Source organism: Rhamphochromis longiceps, linkage group LG6 (genome assembly GCF_057381845.1).
Source record: "Rhamphochromis longiceps isolate RC_006_pf linkage group LG6, R_longiceps_female_GT1.1, whole genome shotgun sequence".
Taxonomy (NCBI): Eukaryota; Metazoa; Chordata; class Actinopteri; order Cichliformes; family Cichlidae; genus Rhamphochromis; species Rhamphochromis longiceps.
The window spans coordinates 40,363,698-40,389,218 of record NC_140562.1 but is presented as its reverse complement, the minus strand read 5'-3'; the positions used below and the strand labels follow the sequence as shown (position 1 = coordinate 40,389,218).

Genomic DNA, 25,521 nt, shown 5'->3' with positions numbered 1-25,521 from the left:
AAGGAACTGCTTAAGTGGCAGTTTAAATTCCTTCTGTTTTGACAAAGAAATTCAGTAATGTTTCACATTTCACGTAAGGGTGAATCTTACTTATACAATATGAATACAGATAGAGAATGTATTTCAAATCCTGAGTGCTGTGGTGCTGATTGCTTGTGAAGCCTTTGTGTTTCTTTGTGCCATGACTTGGTTGGCCAAAGCACCTCGCTGTCAGTGCCATTCAGTCAGATAAAGTGTGTGAGAGTGTCTGCCCATGGATGCATGTCTCTGTGTGTGTGTGTGTGTGTGTGTGTGTGTGTGTGTGTGTGTGTGTGTGTGTGTGTGTGTGTGTGTGTGTGTGTGTGTGTGTGTGTGCGTGTGCGTGTAGTAGAAAGTCAGCTAGGTATGAATCAGGGAGAGAGAATGAGGCCAAGGAAAGGATGACTGGATGATTAGACACCCAAACTGCTCCTTCATGTCAAGCAAACAAATGAAATAGTCACCATCCCACAACTGCAAGAGAATGGAAAATAATTTGGTTATTTGACTTGACAATACATAAAAAAGCAGGTCTACAGGGGGAATAACTGCCAACACCCAAAGCACTAAGGGTTCACAAACTTACAGTCACTACGGGCACCAAGAGTAGAATGGAACAGAATAGAATAGCAAATGCATTGGTCATCCATATAGTATAACCATCCCAGAGTTAAAATGACACTTTGTACTGGTCTTGCAGAGGAAAGGTATGAATAATTTATACACCTTTCCTACCGCATAAGTCAGTAAAGTCTGTAAAAAAGTAATAACAACCTGTTCTTTTCATTGGATGCAGGGCCGAGGGACTGGCAGAGCAGTGCAGTAATGCGTCCACTTTAAAGGTGACCAGCCTCATTCTTTCTTTGCCTCATAGTTCTGCCTGGGCTATAAATTTGTCGCCCAACTGTTGACATCGCTTCCAATATGCTAGGCTCAGACTGTGATCACCACATGCACTGTGAGCAGGAACAAGGCAGAGCACTCTTTCTTGTCTACTCAGTACTTACGCACACACATAGACACACATACACGCACCAGTGGTGGTCATAAAGTAATAAAACTCTGTGGAACCCTAATGAAAGCAAAGGAGTGGGGGGACTCGGATGAATAACAATCATTGCCCTTATGGGGGTGGTTGTGTATGTATGTGTGTGTTTATGTGAGTGTGTGTATGTGTGCAGGGGGAGGTATCAACTTCTCCCTCCCTCCGCAGTGAAAACAAATTCCCAACCTTTCTGTGGTCCTACTCCTCCCCTCCGGAATGGAATCCACCAAATCGCTGCTAACTGAATAATGTGACAAAGAACGGGCAGACGAGGCGACAGATGCTCGCGTGCCTTTACAACCAAACCACCACAATCACTGCTCGCACCGCGCGCACACACAACCACATGCATTCCTCTTGACTCCAATCTGAAGCGACCGGGGTCTAGAGGCAGATTTCTAAGGCCGCTCCACCTGCTGCGCCTGTTGACTTCGAGGGAGGGGGATATGGCAGTGGATTGTCATTAATGTTGGCGGCAGACGTTTAATTCACACTATTACTTTATGACTACAAGGCCCGAACACACGGAGGCAATTGTTAGGCAAGCATAATGAAGAGAGCTGCACACGGGCACTGGAGCTATTTGTTTGTTTGTGCTGATCGCATGCATTTGTGGAGACCGAACTGGGCTTTAGAACAACCCATGGATCAATAAAATTATCTTTGGGGACGGGAGCAGAAGAAGTTAAACAAAACCAAAATCCAAGAGACATGGCATCTTTGCACCTGCTGTAAAGAATGAATATTTGCAGCTCAATGGGTGTCCTTAAGCACTAAAGATCATGTTTGCTCGGCTCTTCGGGTTATGCAGCGTAGCTAAATGTATTAAGCCTCCATCTGCTTTTTACTTAGATTATACCCCCTCTATATATTAATTGTTTTTATTCTGCGCAGTGTTTAAGACCCCACGCACCCGCACCCCCTCCGCCACTTTCTCTTTCTTTTGCTTCCTTCTCCCATAAACTCCAGAGCTGACTTTGTTCTCCAAATGTGATTAGCTTCTCCGGGACGCCGGGAGTAATTGCATTACTGAATTGTGAGCATTTGGAGCTATGGAAATGTTGGGTGTCCGTATCAAACCTGTTTAAATACTCAGTGCATTATGGTTAAAGATGTGCAAAAGACGGGTGAATGCAAACATTTTGCAGACATGGCTCAGGCGATGAATAGACAGGGAGCGGGAATAAAGGTTTTCCGCCAATTTAAGGCTGTGGGTTCAAAAGAGGAGCTTCTGGTTGGTGTCTATGCACTTTTAGAATTTTTTAATAAACCATAGTTTTCGGGGTAATTCGTAAAAAGTTGTAGAAGCGGTGCAGATGCGTTGCTTTAAAGACTAGCCTGAATAACCTAGTTCATATGGATAACATCATTATGCTCAGTGATGGTGTGTATATCTAATTTCTATTGCAGCAGTGGGTTTAGCAACTGTTAGTACTTTATTGATTTGTTTTTGAGATACTGTATCTATTTATTTCTTAAGGTTAACTTCGGGTCAACGCTTTCAGTGGTTTTGAAAGTGTTGACTGAAAAATTTCCAAAGAATGTGATAAGTGGAGGTGAACGAGGCCGTTCTGAGCTTAGTTTCTTTTAGGTGAAGGTTGTGTTCTTTCTGCTCCAGATGGTCATTAGTGTCTCATCTTCGGTGTGTTCTATAATATTTCATTTCAATATGTATGAGGAGTTTTGGTGACTGAAGCTCTGATGAGCGCTTTTTCTCTGTCTTTTTTGACGCACACACAAGAAACACGCACAAGCACGCGAGCGAACACGCGAGTACAGCTCTGGAAAAGCTGCTTGGTACTCTACAATCCCCCATGACAACTCATTTCCTCACAGTTGTGTGGGGTTCGTGGCTCCGCTGGAGTCTTGTTTGGTCGGCTGTAATCGCTGGGTCCCGGTGCCAAACAAACCGCGCCAAATGGTCTCCAGAATGCACATCCCAGTTGTGCACATTGTAAACCTTAGATCTCTCTCTCCCTTTCTGTTCGTGCTTTTATTCATTTCTCTGTTTATGTTTGATTCTCTGGCCTGTTTGCACATTTGCGCCAATTAGATTTTTTTCCCCTTTTTCTAGTGAACAGAAAAATACATGCCCAAACTATAGAATTGTGGATGCTTATCAGAAACCCATCCTGCGGGGAGTTTGATGTTAAACAGATTTGTGCACGGGGACAGAGCTGTTCCTCGGCGTGACCAACTCTTTTAAGGCATTCATTAGAGTCCGGCTTCCTTTCAACGCGATTCGCCACACAGCTTACCCGGCTTATACCCTCACCCATAGACAGTTACAGATGAGGCACATGTGAAAAAAAATATTGCGCTGAACACATCTCCTACAAAGTGTATGAGCATGGAGAAGGGGGTAGTCAGCTGCCACTTGAAAGAGCAGAAAAAGACTTGGTACAGTACAAGCTGGTGGCACGCATATGCACTAACGCCGAGACACCCGGTGCGTCAATCATTTAGCAGGAGTGTGTGTGGTGACAGCTGGTTATAGCTCGACTAGGTGTGTCTATCAGTGATTCAAGTATAGGGACTTACAAAGCTAAAGATGAATGTGACTGTATATCTTTCTTGTTTAATGATAATTTAGACTCTTTGTGTCTCCGCGCTGTCTGGAGAGAACAGACCCGAAGCGAGAAACTCGTAAACCTTCCCGGGGTTTTATAGCAACGGGGGAAGCAATTTCAGTATGGTATTTTTTAGTTTATTTTCTACTCTGTCCATTGTAGATGCGTAGTCGTTACTCTGAAAAGTGGTGAAAGTGAACCCCCACAGGGCGGGGTTTTTACCCCCCCCCCCCCACACACACACACACACACTTTATCCCTTTCCTCCCTCTTGCGCCTCCCCTTTCCTCTCTTTTCGGAGTTTGAGTGGCTACCAGCCAGCTTTTGATTTAAGGATCGTTTGTCTTTCCTGGGATATGAAAAAAGGGTCGTGGCTGATCTACAACTAGTTCGTTTGAGGCGGTTATTTTGGGCAACTCTGTGTGCAGAGGCACCTCAAATAGAGAGAGGGAGCGAAAGAGAGCGCAAGGCGCACAGACCAGAGGCAGGGAGGAGAGAGAGAAAGGCGCACAGATTTCAGTGGAACTCCGCTGGTTCCCCCGCACACTGGATGCGCGCAACAGATCTGTATGACAACGGAGTACAGACAGAAACACATTCGGATGGTTTTATGGAAATTAGAGCAACTTAAGCAAGCTTACATTTAACAATCGGGTGTTTTTCCCCTTGCCCAGTGGAGAAAGCAATGCTACTGAATCAGCGAGCTCATCATTTAATAAGTTGAAACTGGAACAGATCTCCACTGCATTTTGCAGTAATTCCTTTGGACTTATTTCGGAGTTCAGCAAAATACAAAGGAGACCAAAATGAAGGGGCTCTTTCTACGAAGAATGTGGAAAGTTCTGGCGGTGTTGGCACTGGCGACGCAGCACATCACTGGCAAGACACTGAAATATCAGATTTATGAGGAGCAGAAGGTTGGCACTGTCATTGCCCGCTTGAAAGAAGACGTCGCGGATGTCCTGGCTAAACTTCCAAGCTCGGTGCCGCTCCGCTTTAGAGCTATGCAACGAGGAAGCTCGTCTTTCTTCAATGTGCGCGAGCAGGACGGAGAAATCAGCATCAAGACCAAAATTGATCGCGAGAAACTCTGCGAAAAGAATCTGAATTGTTCCATTCAGTTCGACGTGCTAACACTCCCCACTGAGCACCTCCAGCTGTTTCTCATCGAGGTGGAGGTGTTGGACATTAACGACAACGCACCTCAGTTCGCTCGCGCCGTGATCCCAATTGAGATTTCCGAGAGTGCGGCCGTGGGAGCGCGCATTCCCCTGGACAGCGCCACAGACCCCGATGTCGGGGAGAATTCACTGTACTCGTATGCCTTAGAACCAAACAACTTCTTTAAGCTTGACATTCAGTCTAGGACTGATGGGGTTAAATATGCTGAGCTGGTGGTGCTAAGGGAGCTCGATCGGGAGGAGCGCTCTGGTTACGAACTTCAATACACGGCCTCTGACAGGGGCGTTCCCCCGAGAACGGGTTCGACCCTCCTTAAAATCAGTGTTACTGACTCAAACGATAACAGTCCGGTTTTTGAAAAGTCGTCATATGTCATCAATCTGCCAGAAAATTCACCTGTTGGCACTCTGCTCATTGACTTAAACGCAACGGACGCGGATGAGGGCACAAACGCCAAAATAGTCTACTCATTTAGCAGTCATGTTTCTCCGAAAATAATGGAGACATTCAAAATTAACCCCGACAGCGGTCACCTGACTCTCATCAGGCGCGTAGATCACGAGACTGCTAATTCTTATGATATCGATGTGCAAGCACAGGACATGGGTCCAAACTCCATGCCCGCTCACTGCAAGATCCTGGTCAAAGTGGTAGACATCAACGACAACAAACCTGACATCAGCATCACTCTCATGTCTTCCCAGGGGAATGGAGATGCAGCTTACGTATCTGAAGCTTCGCCTTTGGACACATTTGTTGCTTTGGTCAGGGTAGAGGACTTGGACTCTGGACTGAATGGGGAGGTGGAGTGCAAGCTTCATGGTCAAGGCTACTTCAAATTGCAGAAAACATATGAGAACAACTACATGATTTTGACCAATGTGACTCTAGACAGAGAGAAGAGGTCAGAGTTCAGCCTGACTGTGGTGGCAGAGGATCGAGGGACTCCAAGTCTTTCTACTGTCAAACATTTCACTGTGCATGTAACTGATGAAAATGACAACCCACCACGTTTTGAGAAGGGGCAATATGAGATCTTTAAATCAGAGAACAATGCCCCTGGAGCATATCTGACGTCCATCTTGGCCACTGACCCTGACCTGGATTCTAATGGGCAGGTGAGCTACTCCATCTTGGAGAACTCTGTTCACGGCAGTTCTATCTCCACCTATGTCACCATTGACCCCTCTAATGGCGCTATCTATGCACTGCGCACATTTGATCGAGAGGATGTTAGCCGTATAGCCTTTATTGTGCAAGCAAAGGATGCAGGAAAACCAGCACTGCTCAGCAATGCCACAGTTATTCTGAACATTCTGGATGAAAATGACAACCCTCCAGTCATTGTGGTCCCTCAGCTGTGGAACTTCACTGCAGATGTGCCTGCTTCAAAGTTTACAGAGGCTGGACACTTAATAACTGTGGTTAGGGCAACTGATAGAGATACAGGAGTCAATGCTGAGCTCATTTGCTCTATAGTCAGTGGCAACGAAGAAGGATTCTTCTTGATTGAGCCGCGAACATGTGAGATTCATGCCAATGCTAGTCTGGATAACTTCCCCCATGACCACGCAGAGCTGACTGTTGTGGTCAGAGATCAAGGAAGTGAGAGTCTCAGTGCTAAGGCCGTTCTGAAAATCACTCTCCATGAGACCATTGAGAACCACGGGTCAGTAACAGACCAAGGAGAGGCTTCACTTGATGTATCTCTGATTATCATCATCTCCTTGGGAGCCATCTGCGTCGCACTCATGTTTATCATGGTGGTGTTTGCTTCTCGCTGTAACCGGGAGAAAAAGGACACCAGGCACTCCTATAACTGCCGGGTAGCAGAATCCACCCACCAGCACCACCCAAAGAAGCCCTCACGCCAAATACACAAAGGTGATATAACCTTGGTCCCCACAGTGAACGGCACTCTCCCAATCAGAGCCCACCACCGCTCCCCTTCAGCCACACCTCCCATGGAACGAGCCCAGATAGGGAGCAGGCAGAACCACCACAGTCGCCAATCCCTGAACAGCCTAGTGACCATTTCGTCCAATCATATTCCAGAGAGCTTTGCCCTGGAACTGGCACACACAACTCCACCAGTTGAGGTAAGTGCGCGCGCACACACACACACACACACACACACACACACACACACACACACACACACACACACACACACACACACACACACACACACACAGAGAAACAAATTACTTTCAGATATTTCAAATGTGATCCCACAGCCCCTTTCCAAATTTTCTTTCTCAGTGTTTCTCCCTCTCTCAAGCACACACACACACACACACACACACACACACACACACACACACACACACACACACACACACACACACACACACACACACACACACCAGCCTTCTCATCCTCACACAGCTGTCCCTGTTTGAGCAAATTAACTCATCATTTCCATGACAGTGACTTAATCAACACTGCCCTGTAGTTCAAACTGATTCTCATTAAAAACTGTTGATGATTATAGACGTGTCTTTGTCTTTACCTTGTTTACACCCTGTCACCATTACCTCCATCATGACCATGACTCACCCCCCCAGTCATATGTCTACATATTCATCTAGACTCACCCTCAACCCCCCCTTTTTGTTTTAACATCATCCATTTTGTCTCATCCATTTTTAGCAGCCCCTCCATCATCCATTTTGTGTTTACTCATCCATTATTTTGTCTTCTGTGTTGTCTGTCTCTCTTTTCCCCTTCCTCAATTCTCCATCTGTAATTCATCCCCCCCTTTCTGTTTCTTTTTGTTTGTTTTATTTTGTTTGTTTTGTCATTTTTTTTGGGATGTAGCAAGTCTCACAGCTTCTGTCCATGCTCCATCAGGGCCAGTACCAGCCCAGACCCAGTTTCCGTGGCAACAAATACTCGCGCAGCTACAGGTAATTTACCCCCCACCCCCCAGCCACCCCTTCCCCCCCAAAAAGATTATCTTTTGTTTACTTTTTAAACCTCTTGTTTTTCATTGTGTCTGACATTTGTCAACAACCCGTTGTGCAGGTTTCCCTGTCAGTTGATCAGTTACATGTAGATCATGACTTGATGGTGTCCAAATGTTTTTATTCATATTCTAATTGTCATACCAATGTCTTCTGTTCTAAGTGTGAAACCCTTAGATGTCTGAATATCACAAAAATTCCTTTGTGCTAAAAGGAGCTCAGGTTATAAAGTCTGCATCCATCACTGCTTTCATCATAATATCTGATTATGTTCTTTGGATGATATATTTATTGATACCCTAGTGGCTGCTATGATTTATTTATGGATGCAATTTACCTGCGTGTAGAATTAATGGGTTAAGGCTTGTCACAAGTTTTGACAGATTCCAGAAACAGCCCTAAGTTTGATATAATTTGCTTGTCACTAATCTTCTCTAAGGACAGACTGATTTGTTTAACCTGCAAAACAGAATGTGCCACCTGTGTTTGTCCAAAGTGTAAAATTCTACTACTTACTTTCAGACTATACTTATATGTGTTCATAGTCTTTTTTTTTAATGGCTTCTCACAGGTATGCGTTACAAGACATGGACAAGTTCAGCCTGAAGGACAGTGGCCGTGGGGACAGCGAGGCGGGGGACAGTGATTGTGACATGGGACGGGAATCCCCCGTGGACAGACTGCTGCTGGGGGAGGGCTTTTCTGACCTGATGCACCTTGAAATGCACCATCGACTCCACCCAGGTGAGATTTTGGTGATGCAACCCACCTCTTCAGCCTATGTCCCTGTGTAAAATGACACCTTTTCCTGTTTTGCGTCACCTTCATAACAGCATGACTAGGCGCCAGTCAGCTGACTTACATACCCAACACCTTCTATTGCAGCAACTCATACTCAAATATTGCTTCACCATCCAGAGCATAATTGCACCTCAGTTTTATTGTACTTTGCAGAAGTTGTCAGTTGTAGGTTTCTGACTAATTCTGCGTCTTGCTTCACTTTGAGTCAGTTGAAATGGCCATTTTCCACTCATGATCTTAGAAATAAGAGATTTCTTTCTCAGTTCAAATTGAAAATGAGCTACAACTGAAACAAGCTGTCTTCCTGCGGACCGCACCTAGGCACCCAGTGTACTGCCTCTCTGACAAATTTCAGCACCATGGACAGCACCAGGCCTAAGCCCATTATTTGTCTGTACACCTGCCTTTACAGCCACTCCATTCACCCTGTTTCCAACACAATCCCTATTGTACTCAGCCCCATTCTTCCACACAGCCCTCATTTCCACGCTCGTTATCACACTGAGAGAGGTTACAGTGTGTCTGGCTGTTACTGTGTGTGTGGTTGTGTGTGTGTGTTATCTGCCCCTAAGATAGAGTCGTGTCTGTAAAATCCTCCCTGGAGCGGAGATGAGTCGCCTGTCACTCATCGGTATGCGTCTCAGAGTGCTGTTTTTTTCCCCTCCTTCTTTTTCTTTTCTTTCTCTTTTTTTCCCCCTGGTGAGTGACAGTGGTGCACTTTCATGTCTGAACTGAGGAGAATTCATAGTAATTGCTTTTGGAATTATGTTATTCTCTCTCTTACTGACTCCATCCTTCTTTTGCTTTCTGCTTCGTGAGATCCTGAGTATCTCTCGCCCTCTCTCTCTTTCGCTCCCTCATTTTGTTAATGTATTACAATCTTTACAGAGATTGGTGGATGTGGACAGTCCTGCTGTATCTTATTTTTGTTCTCCCTTTGAAAATGACTTGGAGGTGTTGGAACCCTTCTCCCCCCCTTTCTCTTCTGCTATCTTTTATGCTAATATAAAAGAAAAAGGAGGGGAAGACGATAATGGGCTGAGAGGGAGGATTACCACTGTTTCTCTTCAGTAGATTTAATTTGTTTAGATTTTTCTATTTAGATGGGCAAATGTGCTTTTTCATGCTGGATAGGATAAAAGAACAAACAAGCAAATCCCTGCCTCAGTCTTGTAGTTGGAAGATGTGGACATACTTGGAAGTGCAGCCAAATATTACATTAATAGCTGCCTATGATGCCATTTGGGTGGGATCTGACACTTGTCTATTTGTTTATTTAAATCCTGTCATAGTCTTCATACCTGGCACTACCTGGAACTCTAAACAGGAATATGAAGAGACTGAGAGAAAAATAAATAAATAAAAATCCTACAAAGCAGAGCCGTGATTTTGATTTTAATGAAAGACTGAAGTGGTGCACCATGAAATATTAATTAGGTATTGTACATGGATCATTCTAACAGAATAAGGCATGGCTCGTCAGACTCAACAGCATGCCTGCTCCTTAAAGAAATCAGTACCTTGTCCTCCTGTTGAACTGTGTATCACTTCAAATATAACACTTTCACCCCTCTTTACTTCAGTCTTAGGCTTTGTGGCTTGTATTATTCAGGGGTGTTGACATTTTCCGTACCAAGTGACAAACATAAAAAAACAAACAAAAAATGGTTTTGTCTGAGGATTTTTAAACATATGATTTGTTTGAGTTGTTTTGCAGACTTTTTGTTGTTACTTTGCCTGATGCATGACGAATGTCCTAAAGATTTTTGTAGTTGAACCGTCTCTTGACTCAGTGTCCTTTTTTATGTTTTGTTTTCTGCTTTAGCTATGAGACTGTGCACGGATGAATGTCGTGTCCTGGGACACTCTGACCAGTGCTGGATGCCTCCTCTCTCCTCCCCCGCTTCCTCTGCTGACTACCGCAACAACATGTACATCCCTGGGGAGGAGTCCTCCCAGCAGCCTCAGCTCGATGATGACCAGTCCTCCGTTGACTCGGAGCGCCGCAAGAGCTTCTCTACTTTTGGCAAAGAATCTGGGAATGAAGAGGAAGGAGCTGGAGGTGTTGTCTCTGGAGCAGGAGGTGATGTGTGTGCAGCTGGAGGAGGGGCTGGCTCCCTCCTCACAGAGATGAACTCTGTGTTTCAGCGACTCCTACCCCCTAATATGGACTCTTATGTCGAATGCACTGAAACAAGCCCAACTTCATCGTCATCAACCACTGAGAGAGGAAATGGACGAAGTGGCAACATTGTTGGTAACCACAGTAACAACGCTGTTCCCCAGGACAACCGGAGAGGGTTGCTGCCAGGTGGTAAAGGTCCCAGTTACCCCCCAGGGGTGGCTGCATGGGCAGCCAATACTCACTATCTAAACCCAGGAAGTGGGTCTGGAAATGGGACTAACCATGTTTCCTCCTCCCCTTCTTCTTCTACTTCTTCCTCATCCTCACCCTCAACTTCGACTCCCACCTCCACCAGTGGCCAGCCTCCACACTTAAAGTGGCTGCCAGCAATGGAGGAAATTCCAGAGAATTATGAGGAAGATGACTTTGATGGTGTTTTCCATCAGGGTCACCAGAGTGGCAAGCGTAGCGAGAACCGCCACGAGGCTGGCATGGATGCAAGCGAGCTGGTCCAAGAGATCAACAAACTGCTGCAGGATGTCAGGCAAAACTAGAGAAAAAGAGAAGGCATAGCATTGTTTCACTGTGTGATATGAAGAAATATTTCACCACATTATGGTAAATGCGTGTTCCTTGTGCCAACATTAAAAAAGAAGAAAAAAAAAGTTCACATTCACTGTAATGCTCATCTTGTTTATTTTTAACAGATTTTCTCCTTACCTTTCAGTGCTGAGAGAAAGGTAAAAAAACAGCACTGAAGTTGTGATCTGGGTGACTTAAAAGCATCAAAGTGAGCACTGAAAGAACAGATTGCTCAAAGTTGCTTGAATGAGTGATTTCAAAAGGAAATCCACCGACAAAAACTGTACCCTTTCTTCATTTGTAATGTTTACAGCAGCGTGAAGAGACTCCACAGGGAGAAAGCAACAGTTGTGTGATCTAATTTCTCCTCTTACAGTGTACAATATTGTACAGTGTCTGTGGAAAACGGCAAATCCACTTGAATATTGTGCTATGTCTCCTGTTTTGTTATTATGGAATGTAACTGTACAATTTGATCTTTGTATTTTAAAAATACTCTTTTTTACTTCTATATATTTATATGTGTCCATGTATGTTTGTACAGAAAAAGAAAACAAAATGTCTATTTTTTATATTTGTCACTGCATGTCTTGATATCACTCAATGTGTCTCTTTTCCTCTACCCTGTTTATTTTCTAAACGACTGTATTTAATTTTGTTATTGAATGTGTGTGTGCATATTGAAAATAGTCACATCCCAATGCAGTTCCATGTTGGAAGTGAGTTTTGTATGGTAACATTGTGACCAGTGGACGATAAATAAAGTGGAGGGATTCATAAAAGTGTTTGAAAATTATTCTCGGTGCCTGAGGTTTTCAATAATTACTTTCATTTACATTTATTCTTTCATTTCATTTCTCTTGAATTCCTTACTGAGTACTTGCATTTGCCCCATCTGTCTCTTACCTCCCCCTAATGCTCAGTATTGGAATTGCAGCACCCTGTGCGCACAGAGCCAAAATCTCATGTATGCTGTCTAGGCAGACCTTCCCCAGGCCCCATTATATCATGATTCACATGCATGACTCTACTCATAAACATGCCATTAGTGGTGAATTTATTCCCAGATGAACTCTTTAGATTTAAATGCATTTAGGCATTAATTTACTTTCAGATTAGGGGTTCTCTTTCTCACTGTCTCTCATCTGTGAAAGCATAATGCTTCTGGTAAATATGCTTAGCAAATGAACAGCATCTGATAATAGCTGCACATGACGAGAAATTAAAATCATGGGATTGTACAACTCTGCCATATGGACGCATAACACAATTAGGAGAAAGTATGAAGTGAGCTTTTGCCCTCCCCTCACTTCCTCTGCTCATGATTGGGAGAGCTTATCTTTGGTTGATACACTCATGAGCAAGAACACACAAATTAAAAACACACACACACCCAGGAGAAAATAAGTTTAATTTAAAAGCACAAAAAATCAAACAACCTAGGCTAAATGAAGCAATTAACCTCATGAAACAGAGTTTTAACAAGGTAAAGGTTAGAATTTGCATACACATACACACACACAGCCATAAGGCAGACACAAGTAACATCTACACACCTGCAAAACAAGATCGCGAACACAGACACACATGAAAACAGGAGAATGGCTAAAGCATGTACACATGAAAACACCTAATAATGAAGTCATTTGTCTTCATCATTAAAAGACTCCAAGCGTCAATTACAACAAGCACTGTATGTGTGTGTGTGCGCAAAGGAAACTAAAGCATGCTTGTAATAAATTTAGGTTAGCTTACTGAAAGCTAATCCAGATTCATGTATCTGTAACAGTATTTGGATGACAGGCCTATCCACCATATATCCTACCAGCCATCAGCTCAATTGTTTTAAACTAATGTCACTGAAGATTTTGGCTTGATGCCATTCACATGTTTATATGACAAGTATCCTACAAGACTTCAGTCAGCCGCCAACTGGGTTAATTTAACATAAGTAGCTTTGAGGCAACACAAGCCTACTAAAGAACTCTAATTAACCTGTTATATCTTGTAATGATAGCAAGATAGTCATGCTGTACAAGGTTACTGGCACTGGATGTATCCTTATATTTAGCACAAAACTATGGATAAGGTATCAACCTTCTGCAGCAATAGGTACCTGACTACCACAATAAAAAGGTACATTTAAAATGGACTATTTCATGATGTAGAAACAGGATTTCATTATGTTGTATATGTCATTTCAAAATTAGCCCAAGATTGGCAATACATGATGAATGATCATCAGCAACAAGAAATTTCTTTGGCAAAGGGTAATGGTGTGTGTAATGAAAGAAAAAAGAAAAAAAAACACAGGGTGAAAGATCCAGTCATACTCATTTATTACCACTCACATAATTAATTTTACACAAAAACAACAGTGGCACTGACACTGACTTTGAAATTGACTTGAAATATAAGCTCCCACTTGTTATTGTTGTAGTAAATCCACCCATTAAATTGTTTTGTCAGTACTACTCGCCTTTCGCTCACTCTCATTCTGAAACCCAGTGTCTTCCATCTTCCTCCACCCTCGTATGCATATACCTCCATATCTCGCTCTCATCTTCTGGCTATTTCTGTCTGTTCATCTGTCTGTTGAAGACTCACATGCACACACACCCATAAATATTCCCCTTCACACATAAGCAGTCACACACACAACTAAATCCCAGCAGTACTTCTCAGCTCATATCACAGCCCCCACTCCCAAGTCCCCACAGACATTAGAATTTTTAATGCTCTTCACTGATTCATCTCATCCTGTCACTGACTGATTCCTCCCTAATCACAATTTTTGCTAATTGTTTTTTTCACATCACTTTGACACAAATACAATCCTGCTTACCATGAAAATCTTGAGAAACCACAACCACATCTCATTTTGCCTCTAAAATGTATTTAGTGATTGCCGTTACAACAGGAAATTAAGAAGGTGAGAGCTTGTGTAATGTGAGGTTATTGGGCCTTCTGACACGAAATCAGTTTTTATCTAAAGTCAGAAACTCCGCAGTGACCCTCTGTGCACATATGCTGCACTAGTGTCAGGGAAACAGGATATTGGCAGGCCTGTAATATAAACACTGTAAACAAGTCACAGTGATAAAACTGCCATGATGGAATGCTTTATGTGTTGCACTTCCCATAGTATAGGCTACAACACATGACTGCAAGTTAGTAAGTGTGATATATAACATGGCCACCTTACCCAAATGTCTTAATAAGAAATTCCTTAAGTAATAAAATGTGAGTCTTGAGAGACTCAGATCAGAGCAAGAACCTCTGTTTTCTTTGTGATGCTTGGATTCAATGCCAACTTTTCAACTAAGAATATTTAAGGGAAAAGGACTTTTTTTCTCATCAGTAAAAAATTAGGTTATCGTTACTTAAGTGAGACTTGCTGTATTATTAGTACACTGACTGGCAAAATAGGTATTATTTGGGTTTTTTACAGGTATTTCTTTTCTTTATACTTATTTTTGTTTCTTATTATTTTGACTTTTAAAAAAAAATCCTAATATCATCTTTTCACATCTGCTAGAAATAACTTGATAGAAACTGGAAGGGAACGCTCCTCGATGAAGCAACTAACCTCAAAAGATGCTAAGCATAAAAACAACAATGCAATTATTTGAATTTTTTGTCTTGTATTTGTTTCGATTAGTTGATTCTCAAAATTTATGGCCTTTGACTCCTATCATAAAAGCAACCACTGTTTGGGATGCTTCATTACTTCTTAGCTGTCTGCAGTTGTTGTAAGTTGTAAGTAACTTACAGTAACTTCGACTTTACCTCTGCACTTTATGAGGTGTTATAGGTGTACCTCATAAACAAATATATAACTGACACAAGTTTTTTTTTCTGTATATATAAATAGCTAAATGTAATATTTTCATTGAAATAAAACATTTTGGAAAACTGTTGGATAGGACCATATTTTTGTAATAATCATCTGCATAAAATGAAGATTGTGTGCGCTGAATAAATCCTAGTCTGTTAAGAAGCCATTATAAAGAATGTGTCCAGCAGATGGCACTGTGGGACCTATCTTCTCACAAAAAGAGATACATTTTCACAGCACCACTCAAGACCTCAAGATTCTGCCACACATTCAAAAAGGCCTGCCGGAGAGCTGTAGAGAGAGAAAAAGTGCTAAGGCTGAGTCATTTTGTCACTCTAATTGCATATTGGTTTATGTATCTACAGTTTCTGTCCCTCTTTATCTTATGAAGGCTCAACTTAGTGAATGTTATTTTTTTAGAGAGAGACAACGATACACTGGCTCTTATCATTGTGGAAATAAATGTCTGTGTAAATGAGTGCCGGTTTATATGCCTGTTTTAAGCGAGTGGGCGTGTTAGTGGGTTTCTTTGCATGTGTGTGTGTGTCTGTGTTTTTTGGGGGTGGGGGTGTTTACTGCACTCTCAGTCTCTAATAGATATCCCCACCCAGGCTGCCATTTAGAACTGGAGAGCAGCCAGCTGTATGTGCTCCTCTACTGACGCTCTCTCCCCTCTCTCTCTCTCTCTCTCTCTCTCTCTCTCTCTCTCTCTCTCTCTCTCTCTCTCTCTCTCTCTCTCCTTTGCTCTCTCTCTCTCCTTTGCTCTCTCTCTCCCTCTGTGCACAATTGGATTAGTGTAGAGTGATAGACACTAAAGACAGAATCTCACTGCTGCACTCGGTTGCATATACACACATATGTACACACACATACCCACACACACAACAGATGACTGCTGCAAAGGCTGACGAATAATACTAAAATACAAGGTATAAACACATATGTTTTTAACACGTATGCTCCTTTGTGCTTACACACACACACACACACACACACACACACACACACACACACACACACACACACACACACACACACACACACACACACACACACAAAAAAGAGAGATGAATTACTGAATGGATGGAATCTGACGTAACCCATAGTGGAAGTGGGTCATATGGGGGAGACAGGTCATGAGGGAAATAACACTGAAGTTCTCGGTCTCTCTCTGTCCTTAGAATTATAATTGCTACTGAATATCCTGAAAAAATATAAACTATGAAAAATATGCAAATATGTGTTTTGTGAAATTATTATATTACTGTGATATTGTACATTGTTTTGAAATGATAAGAATGTTACAATAAAGGTCTGACTATATACAGTGAAGCATGAATATAAGGAATGAATGTCAAACATATTAAACGAAACACTGAAAATATAGAATCGTAGAAATAGGAAAATAGAAAAAATAAAGTAAATAAGAAAAAAGTTGTACAAACAAAAGCCAAAATACTATACTATGTACAAATGGTCGCTATATACAGTAAAATACTAAAATAATAAAGTCCCTTTTTTATATACATAAAGTGCTGAAGTCATAATATATACATGTATTTTTAAAATGTTTATCACTTGTGTCTGACTGCTGTTGAGATGAAGGACCTACTTCAGCAGTAGACCTACAGCCACGATGTAGCACTGCAAGCTGTTGTAGGACACAGCTGGTCCTATTTACCAGTCTATTAAGATGCTTGCTGTCCCACTCCGTGCTGCCACCTTCCCAGCAGACAACAGCATGATGACACTACACCGAGAAGGCATACCTGGAGGAGATTAGGAACCTGGAGAACTGGTGCCAGGAGAACAACCTCCTCCTAAAGACTAAGGAGGACTTCAGTACAAAGCAGGAGGAATTACAAGCCCGTGATCATCAGTGGTGCACCAGTGCAGAGAGTGGACAGCTTCCGATACCTGGGTGTCCACATCACTCAAGACCTGTCATACTCATGTCACATCAACACCCTGGTCAAGAAAGCCCTCCAGCATCTCTTCTTCCTCACCTCAGAAGACTTAGAGACTTCAGTCTGCCACTGAGGGTGCTTAAGAACTTCTACTCCTGCACCATTGAGAGCATCCTGACGGGAAACATCGGCACCTGGTTTGGGAACAGCACCAAGTAGGACAGACAAGATCTGCAAAAAGTGGCGCGCTCGGCCGAATGCATCATTCACTCTAATTTTCCTGACCTGACCTGTCTGTCTACACTAAGCGGTGCATGACCTGTTATGGCACTGAGCCTTGGGAGTGAGAATGCCTTTTTATTTTTATGCAAATCCAAGTGTGCCAGGCCTCGTGGATGATTGGTTACTAGGAGACCCGTGCCAGCCCTCTTTTATGCAGATTGAAGTGTGCCAGATCATGCGGACGATTGGCTGATTGGAGATCCCATGACACTCCAAGAAGAAAAGACTGGATGATCGTGTGCACCTGTGGGAATAAAATGCTGGAGGTCCTTCACTCAATGGCTGCTGCTTAGGACTAAACATGCAGTTTGCTCTTCGTGCCTCCCTCTGTGAACTTTGTTGAACTTGTTCATAATGCTGAACTTTGCGTGTTATCCTCGATGCATGCTCGAACTTAGCCTGATTAGAATTTTGTGACGCTAGCTTGCCTTAGTTATCCCTTAGCTTTTACATTTACTTGTGTTATTGCTTTACATGTGTTAATTGGTTTCCCAGTGGTCTGTTGAACAGCCCTATCAGTTTTCTGTTTAAAGTTGTAATAAAACCTTCTATTTTACTCAGTTTTTGTGTGGGGGCTTATGTATGTTACTCCCCTCCTGTCGCCTAGCAGAGGGGGTCGTAACAGACCAAAGCCAGGAAGATCATGATCGACCTCTTCCACCCTAACAATGGACTCTTCTCACTGTTGAGGTCTGGGAAGTGCTTACGCTCCCTTAAGACCAAAACAGAGAAAATAAGGAGGAGCTTCTTCGCCCAGGCAATTCAGGTCCTGAACCAGGTGTAGGACATGACTGGACTCTCATACATCACGGCACCGCATGCACTCTGTTTATCTGCATACTTCTTATAATTTCTTTTTTAAATTGTTTGTTTGAACATTCTATTTTTTCTTTACAATTTACCTTTAACCCTTAGTTCAGTCTTTACTTCTTAGGTTAAATTCTTAATTTATTGTTTACATCTGTTAGACCTTTTTTTTTTATTTGAAAGCAAAACATTTTTACTGTAAATTTCTAAATTTTAATTTGTAAATTTTAGAAATCTTGTCAATTTCTGTAGTGTAGTTTAATGGTCAGGCATTGCACAGCAATAAGCATTTCACTGCATGTCGTACTGTGTATGATTATGTGTGTGACAAATAGAATTTGAATTTAAGATAGCAGAAGCCATCATAGTGTCATAAAAAGTCCTTAGTAGTGTTCTGCACATCCCAAAAGACCTCAGCCTTTCTAGCTGATGAAGTTGACTTTTAGCCTTCTTAAACAGAGCACGAGTGTTAAATCAAATCAAATCAAATCAAATCACTTTTATTGTCACATCACATGTGCAGGTACATTGGTACAGCACATGTGAGTGAAATTCTTGTGTGCGAGCTTCACAAGCAACAGAGTTGTGCAAAATACAATAATGTAAACAAGCAAAATACAAGAATGGCTACATCTGAAACTAATAAATATATGTACAATATATAATAGTATATGCATTTCTGGATGTGTATACTAAATATTTTTCTACGTGTGTGTGTGTGTGTACACATATTTTACAAATTAAATAGAGTAAACAATAAATAAAATATATAAAATAAAATATACAGAGTGAGACATGTGCAAAACAGTGGCATTACTGTACAGTATGGAGTGCATAATGTTAAAGTTCCAGTAGTGAAGCTGAGGTGTCTATGACGTGTTCAGCAGTCTGATGGCCTGATGGAAAAAGCTGTCTCTCAGTCTGCTGGTACGGGACCGGATGCTGCAGAACCTCCTTCCTGATGGAAGTAGTCTGAACAGTTTATGGCTGGGGTGACTGGAGTCCTTGATGATCCTTCCCGCTTTCCTCAGGCACCGCTTCCTGTAGATGTCTTGGAGGGAGGGAAACTCACCTCCAATTATCCGTTCAGAGCACCGCACTACTCGCTGGAGAGCTTTGCAGTTGTAGGCGGTGCTGTTGCCATACCAGGTGGTGATGCATCCAGTGAGGATGCTCTCAATGGCACAGCGATAGAAGGTCCTGAGGATGCGGGGGCTCATGCCGAATCTTTTCAGTCTCCTGAGAAAGAAGAGGCGCTGCTGCGCCTTCTTCACTGTTTTGTTTGTGTGTACTGACCACGTAAGATCCTCAGCCAGATGTACACCAAGGAACCGGAAGCTGCTTATGTGACCAGTCTAGTTTATTGTTAAGGTGGGCACCTAATTTGTACCACCTCAATGTCCAAAACATCGAGGTTATAGGTGGTGCTTTCCTCTGGAAGTCAATCACCATCTCTTTCGTCTTACTGGTGTTGATGCGCAGGTGGTTTTCATATGAGATGATGAAGTCGGTGATGACCTTTCTATACTCAAGATCGGTCCCCTCAGATCCAACGATGGATGTATCATCTGAGGACCTCCGGAGGTGACAATTTGTGGTGTTGTATCTGAAGTCAAAACTGTAGAAGGTAAAAAGGAAAGAGTCTGTCCCCTGAGGGACCCCCATGCTGCATAGCGCTACCTCAGGGAAACAGTGCTGAAGCCTCATGAACTGTAGTCTGCTGGTGAGGTACTTTATTGTCCATGCATTTTGGTGATGGTTGATGCCAGCTCATTCCAGCTTCTCCATCAGCGGTGCTGGTTGAATTGTATTGAAGACACTGGAGAAGTCAAAAAACATGACTCTCATAGTGCGTCCAGTACTCTCCGGGTGTGGCCGTGATCTGAGCAGGAGGCAGATGACTGGATCATCCACCCCAAACAAGACGGTAAGCGAACTATACTGGGGTTCGACAGAGCTCATATTGGATATTGAAACCCCAAGTGACATCAAAACTTACAGGTTTTGTTCCAGAAAACAGTAAAAAATGCATGTAATAACCTATCTCCATAAAATGTGCATACATCAAAAGCAACACTAAAAGTCTCAGTATTTCTTACAGAATTAGATTCTATTTGCGGCCATAACTGCAACCTGTGGAGGGAAATGGAGGTATGGTCATAGCACCAAGGCTTATAATAAACAATATATTAACAAAGTAACAGTAAGTTCAACATTTAAATGTATTTATATGTTAATTATATACATTTCTCACAAGCTGCATAGGCTGCTGTCTTCCTCCTCCCATTAATTACACATGTTAAAATAAGGAACCCTTTGACACTGAAGATATTTTTCAGTGTTCATTTGAATTGTGGAAGCAAATGATCCTTTACTAGAGTTTTGAGCCAACATTCTCATTATGAACTTTTACAGGCAGCTTATAAAATTTGCAGAGAGGTCTCTATGAAAAAAGCTATTGATGCACTACTCCTAGACATTTGATCTCATTTAGAAATTTACCATTTTCTTTTCAGCCAAAAGAAAGAGTTCATTTTTTTGTTTAGGCAAACACAGAGCTGACCAGCTGGTCACCAACAGGCTGGTTGTGTGTTAATGTAAGAGAACAAGAGGGAGAACGCTGCAGACAGGTCTACGACTTACTTATTTGAAATAGTTAGAAGAGAGAAATGAATAGATATGTGGTGCTATTTTTTTTCATGACATTTTCTTCTTCTTCTTCTTCTTCTTCTTCTTCTTCTTCTTCTTCTTCTTCTTCTTCTTCTTCTTCTTCACCACAATAGATCATCTGCCTCCATCTCACCCTCTCTTACCCACATAGCAGACAGGTCTGGCTCGGATCTGGTGTTAAGCCGACACTGCTGGTTGACTTCTGGCACGGTAAGTGGTATGTCATTCAGATATGGGCCAGGCCTGGCATAAATGGCACTGTTTATATGATGGCATGCCACATCTGGCCCGATTGTGGTTTGGTTTATCTGGCCAAGGCTCATAGAAAACAGGTCTGGCCCGGATCCGGCATCAAGCTGGCACTTCTGACTGACTGGTGTCATGGGAGGGTGCATGTCAACCAGCTGTGGGCCAGGTCTGGCAATGATGGCACTATTTATGTTCCTATTTTCCTATTTTACTTAGAAGAGCCAAATGCCATGTTGCAATACTATACTGCTATAGTAGCCAACGTTTCAAATGCAGGTTTAACAATTGTGAGTGTATACTTACACTTTGTTGTATAGAGCACTTTGAGTAATCTGGGAGAGTAGGAAAGTGCTATGTAAGAATCAGTCCATTCACTGTCTGAACAGAGTTTTGTCATGTTTCTTTTGGGCTATCATGTTCCGGCACACGTTGTTATTTCATGGCTTGATTAAGGTACACATTAGGCTGAGATCTGGGGCCAGAGCTGAAACTGTTCTGGGCCAGCACAGGGCCAGCAGTGTGTCTGCAACTGGCCCGTGGCTGTACACAACTGGCCCACAACATGGCCCACATACCGCAAAGAGTGACGGCCCTTTGGTGGCCCAGATCTGGTTTGCCAGAGGTAATTCACACATGGGCCAGCACAGGACCACCCGTGTGTCTGCAACTGGCCTTGTGCTGGCCTGTGTGTGGGCCACCTCTGGCAAACCAGATCTGAGCCACCAAAAGGCTGTCATTCTTTGAGGTATATGGGCTATGTGTAAGCACATTGTGCGGGCCAGATCTGGGACATACCAATTTTGCTATGTGGGAACATGCTCTTCTGTCACACAAACCCTCTACATGCCCTTCATTACATCCATGAATCTTCCCCATGGTCTTCCTCCTGCCTGGCAGCTCCATTTTTAATATCTTCTGTCCAACAAATTCACTATTCCCTCTCTACACATGTCCAAACCACTTCAGCCTTACTGCTCTAACTTTGGAGACATGTGGATGGATGGATGGATAAGACTTGTTTACTAATGACCAAAAAGTTTACCTCATGGTGGTACTATAAGGGACTCACCAAAGTCATAGAATGTATTATGTGTAAATTATAAATTTAATTACATGGGACAAAATTCAGTAGCAAATTAAATATTTCAGCAAGCATCAAAGTGGTGAATTGATACGTTGGCCAACAGCATCCCAAGAGCTATGCTACTATCAAGGAGTAGTGCTGTTTATTGTAAAGAGGTGAAAATTAATTAAAAAAAAATCATATGTATTCTCAAGGTGAGAGCAAGAGGAAACCACTGCCCCTGCCAGCAGTTTAGAAAGAAAATGTTGCAGGTAGTTTCATAATTACCTACACAATATGAATAGCACACCACAGAAGCAATTCATCTTTACATAACATCCATTTTTACAGTTGTTTTAGTTTCCTCACAAATGTACACATAAACTAGTGTGATTGTTATTAGCATGTCGTAATTAAACCATCTGGATAACAAAGTAGCTTGCTCAGTCTCAGGGTGAAATGACAATAGTTTGCCTCTTAGTGTTTGTGTGTGTGTATGTGTGCGTGTGTGTGAGTGTGTCTGAAAGAGTAAAGTGATACCAGAGGCCATTTATCCAGAGAATACCTGTCATGGTCCTGGGTCGTTGACCCAGCGTTTTGCGTTTTTTCTGATCTGTATTAGTTAGGGTTAACCTGAAGTTTGGTGTATTGTCAGCCCTACCTGTGTCTGTCCTTGGTGCTCTGTTCATGTCCCCGTGTTGTGTTGTACATCAGTCTGTTTCCTGTTTTATTTTGAAGGCTCGTGTTCTGGATTTCCTGTTCTGTTCTGAAGGTCTGTGTCTGTTATTGTGTTCAGCTTGTCTCCTCCGGTCCCCAGGTGTATTAGGTTCAGCTGTTCTTCCCTCCTGTGTGTGATTACCTGATTACCTTGTGTGTGTGTGTGTGTGTGTGTGTGTATATTTAGTGGGTGTCGGTCTGTGTTCGTTGTCGGCTCGTCTGCGTTCATCCATGTATCACTGCACTCATCCGTGTATTTCTGCGTATCTCTGCATTCATCTGCGTTCCATGGTGTCCTGTCTCTGCGTCCCTCTGCCCCGCACCCCCTTTGTACGGTCTCAGGTTTGCTATTTAGTTTCTCCCAGTTTAGGTTTCCGTTTGTAAAGTACTCATACCTCGTTGCCTGTTTTTGTCACCGCCACCTTTGTAAATAAAACATCACTCGTATCATCAGTTTGCTGCATCTTGGGTCCTCCTTTTCCTCCACACCACACGGCTCCCTCCGCCAGCCGTGACAATACCGCTACCCTCAGTCTGCTTTTACTGTTTCATTCTTATGAAGAAATCAAATCGTGGTCTCTGTGTGCACATGTCTGTGTTCCAAAGATTTAAACAACCTTAGTACAATGCTTTTCTCTTGCCTATTCGAGGATCCTTCATGTTCAACTACAGCTACAGCATGATGTCACTTATTCCACAAGTAAACAAGTGAAGCTATTTTGGACATGATTTGAGTTGTACAAAGATAACAGCTACTGAGTCTGCTGTTTTTACCAGATACAGCTCATGTCAAACATGGTAGCTTTTGACTGTTGAATTATTTAAACCTGCAGAAAATTCAATGCATATTTTGAACATGAATAGTGATATTGTGTATGAAATAGTGAGAAAACATAGCTCACATAAACGTTTAAGGTGTTACCAGTGAAATACAAAAAAAGCTGTTTGGAGACTCAAACAAAAAACTGAAAGAAAGTATTCCTGTAGTAGGTATAAAATATTTAAAATGTCGCCTTTGTATGTGGCATAGTTATTGTTATAATCACAAATAGATTAAAAGCCAATGTACCACATGTAACTACTCTGCAGTGAACTATTTATGGTCATTTGATACTTTAACATGTTTTAATCACCATATTACGATGTTTTTGTTCTATTCATATAACTACAGTTTAAACATTTAAAGGATACAGCAATATCAAACCAATAAAACTCAATATGAAAGATAACTTTTATTTTTTAAAGAGGGTGTAAAGATACTGAGAGTACTTGTGGCACAAGGAGCACACCTGAGAAACCAAGCTTTGTCAAAATGATGTGTGGCAACAGACATGTGCATTAAACACATCTGTTGCATACATGACAACTTATTTTTCCAGCTCAAGCAAACTAGAATCCAATGCATCCTGTCACATTATGTCCAATGCATACATGTATTATTACCTATTAGTCACATGCATTTGGGCACACAATTTAAATCACTAGAATAGCTCCACCACTAATAGGTGTATAAGTGCAATGGATGAAAGGCATTAGCCTGCAAAGAGATAAACACCAACAGTTTAAATGATGTAACCAAATGCTAATGTATGCAGATAAGAATGGATGTGCAGTGGATCAGTTTTCTGTTAATAAGCAATTATTTCTAGATGCTCATCAGAGGTTAAAATACACTACCACAAAGTATATATTTTTTCAGGAATTAGGAATCAAGTAACATGCTGTAAGCCAGTAATTTTGCGATGTATGATATTTGTAAAAAACAAACACTTTATCACCATTTATCAGCTTCACTTTTTAAATATAAAACATGCAATTGTAGTATAAAATGGCACAGAATAGACACTTGCTGGCAGGTGAAAACTGACATCTGTATCATTTTTTGTATGTAATTTGTATAGTATATTTTTTTTTCTCTCATTTCTTTTCTAAATGTACTTGTATATTGTTCACATGTTGAAATAAATTACCAATCAATCAATCAATCAATCAATCAATCAATCAATTACCGTTCACAAAAAACAAAATTAAACAGTGATCCAGCGTAGGCCAACAAGTAATGTGAAAAGTGGACCTATATTCACCAAATTGCTAAAAAACAAACAAACATAATTCCCAATGAAAGGATCGTGATTTTCTGTAAACATGCACTTGGTTGCCATGCTCATCGTCAGTGTTCTGTCTGCAATGTTCCTGTAAATATGTATAATGTAGATTTATTTTTATATTCACATGTTTAATTTTGTGAGTAAATTAGAATGAAGCAATTGACGTTTTATATTGTTTCATGAAAGTGTACTTGACGTGTTAGAGACAGGCAACCCGTTGACTAGCACCTACAGCCAATTTAGAATCACCAATTAACCTAACATGCATGTTTTTAAACTGTGCAAGACAGAGTACTCAGAAGAAATCCACACAGATACAGGAAGAACATTCAAAGGCCTCAGCCAGCCAAACCCAGAACCTTCTTGCTGTGATGCGACCAACACACCACCATATTCATTTCCAGAATATTTAATACAAAGGTTACATTGCTGATGGGTGCAGCTGAAGGGTGAAGCTGATGACTTACTCTCACTGAGTTTTGGAAAATAACAAAAGTTATTCTCATTTCTCTCCCCACAGTCCCTCCATCTCCTTTTCGGTTTCCCTCTTTGTCAAGTCCTTTCTGTCACAGATATTTCCTAAAAGTACAT

The 25,521-nt window shown here is 42.0% G+C and overlaps 1 protein-coding gene across 2 annotated transcripts; it reads left to right on the top strand.

Annotated features, from left to right (window-relative positions):
• The first annotated feature begins 3,923 nt into the window (after window positions 1-3,923).
• LOC146668725 (protocadherin-18-like) lies at window positions 3,924-12,065 on the top strand. 2 transcript variants are annotated; one of them, XM_085410721.1, is made up of 4 exons: window positions 3,924-6,914; window positions 7,636-7,724; window positions 8,353-8,525; window positions 10,408-12,065. In XM_085410721.1, exons 1-4 carry the CDS (start codon window positions 4,440-4,442, stop codon window positions 11,259-11,261), a joined length of 3,591 nt encoding a protein of 1,196 aa, XP_085266847.1. In that variant the 5' UTR covers window positions 3,924-4,439; the 3' UTR covers window positions 11,262-12,065. The 2 variants fall into 2 exon arrangements, with proteins under 2 accessions (XP_085266847.1, XP_085266848.1); XM_085410722.1 differs by having other exon boundaries at window positions 3,925-6,914; window positions 7,669-7,724.
• The last annotated feature ends 13,456 nt before the right edge of the window (window positions 12,066-25,521 follow it).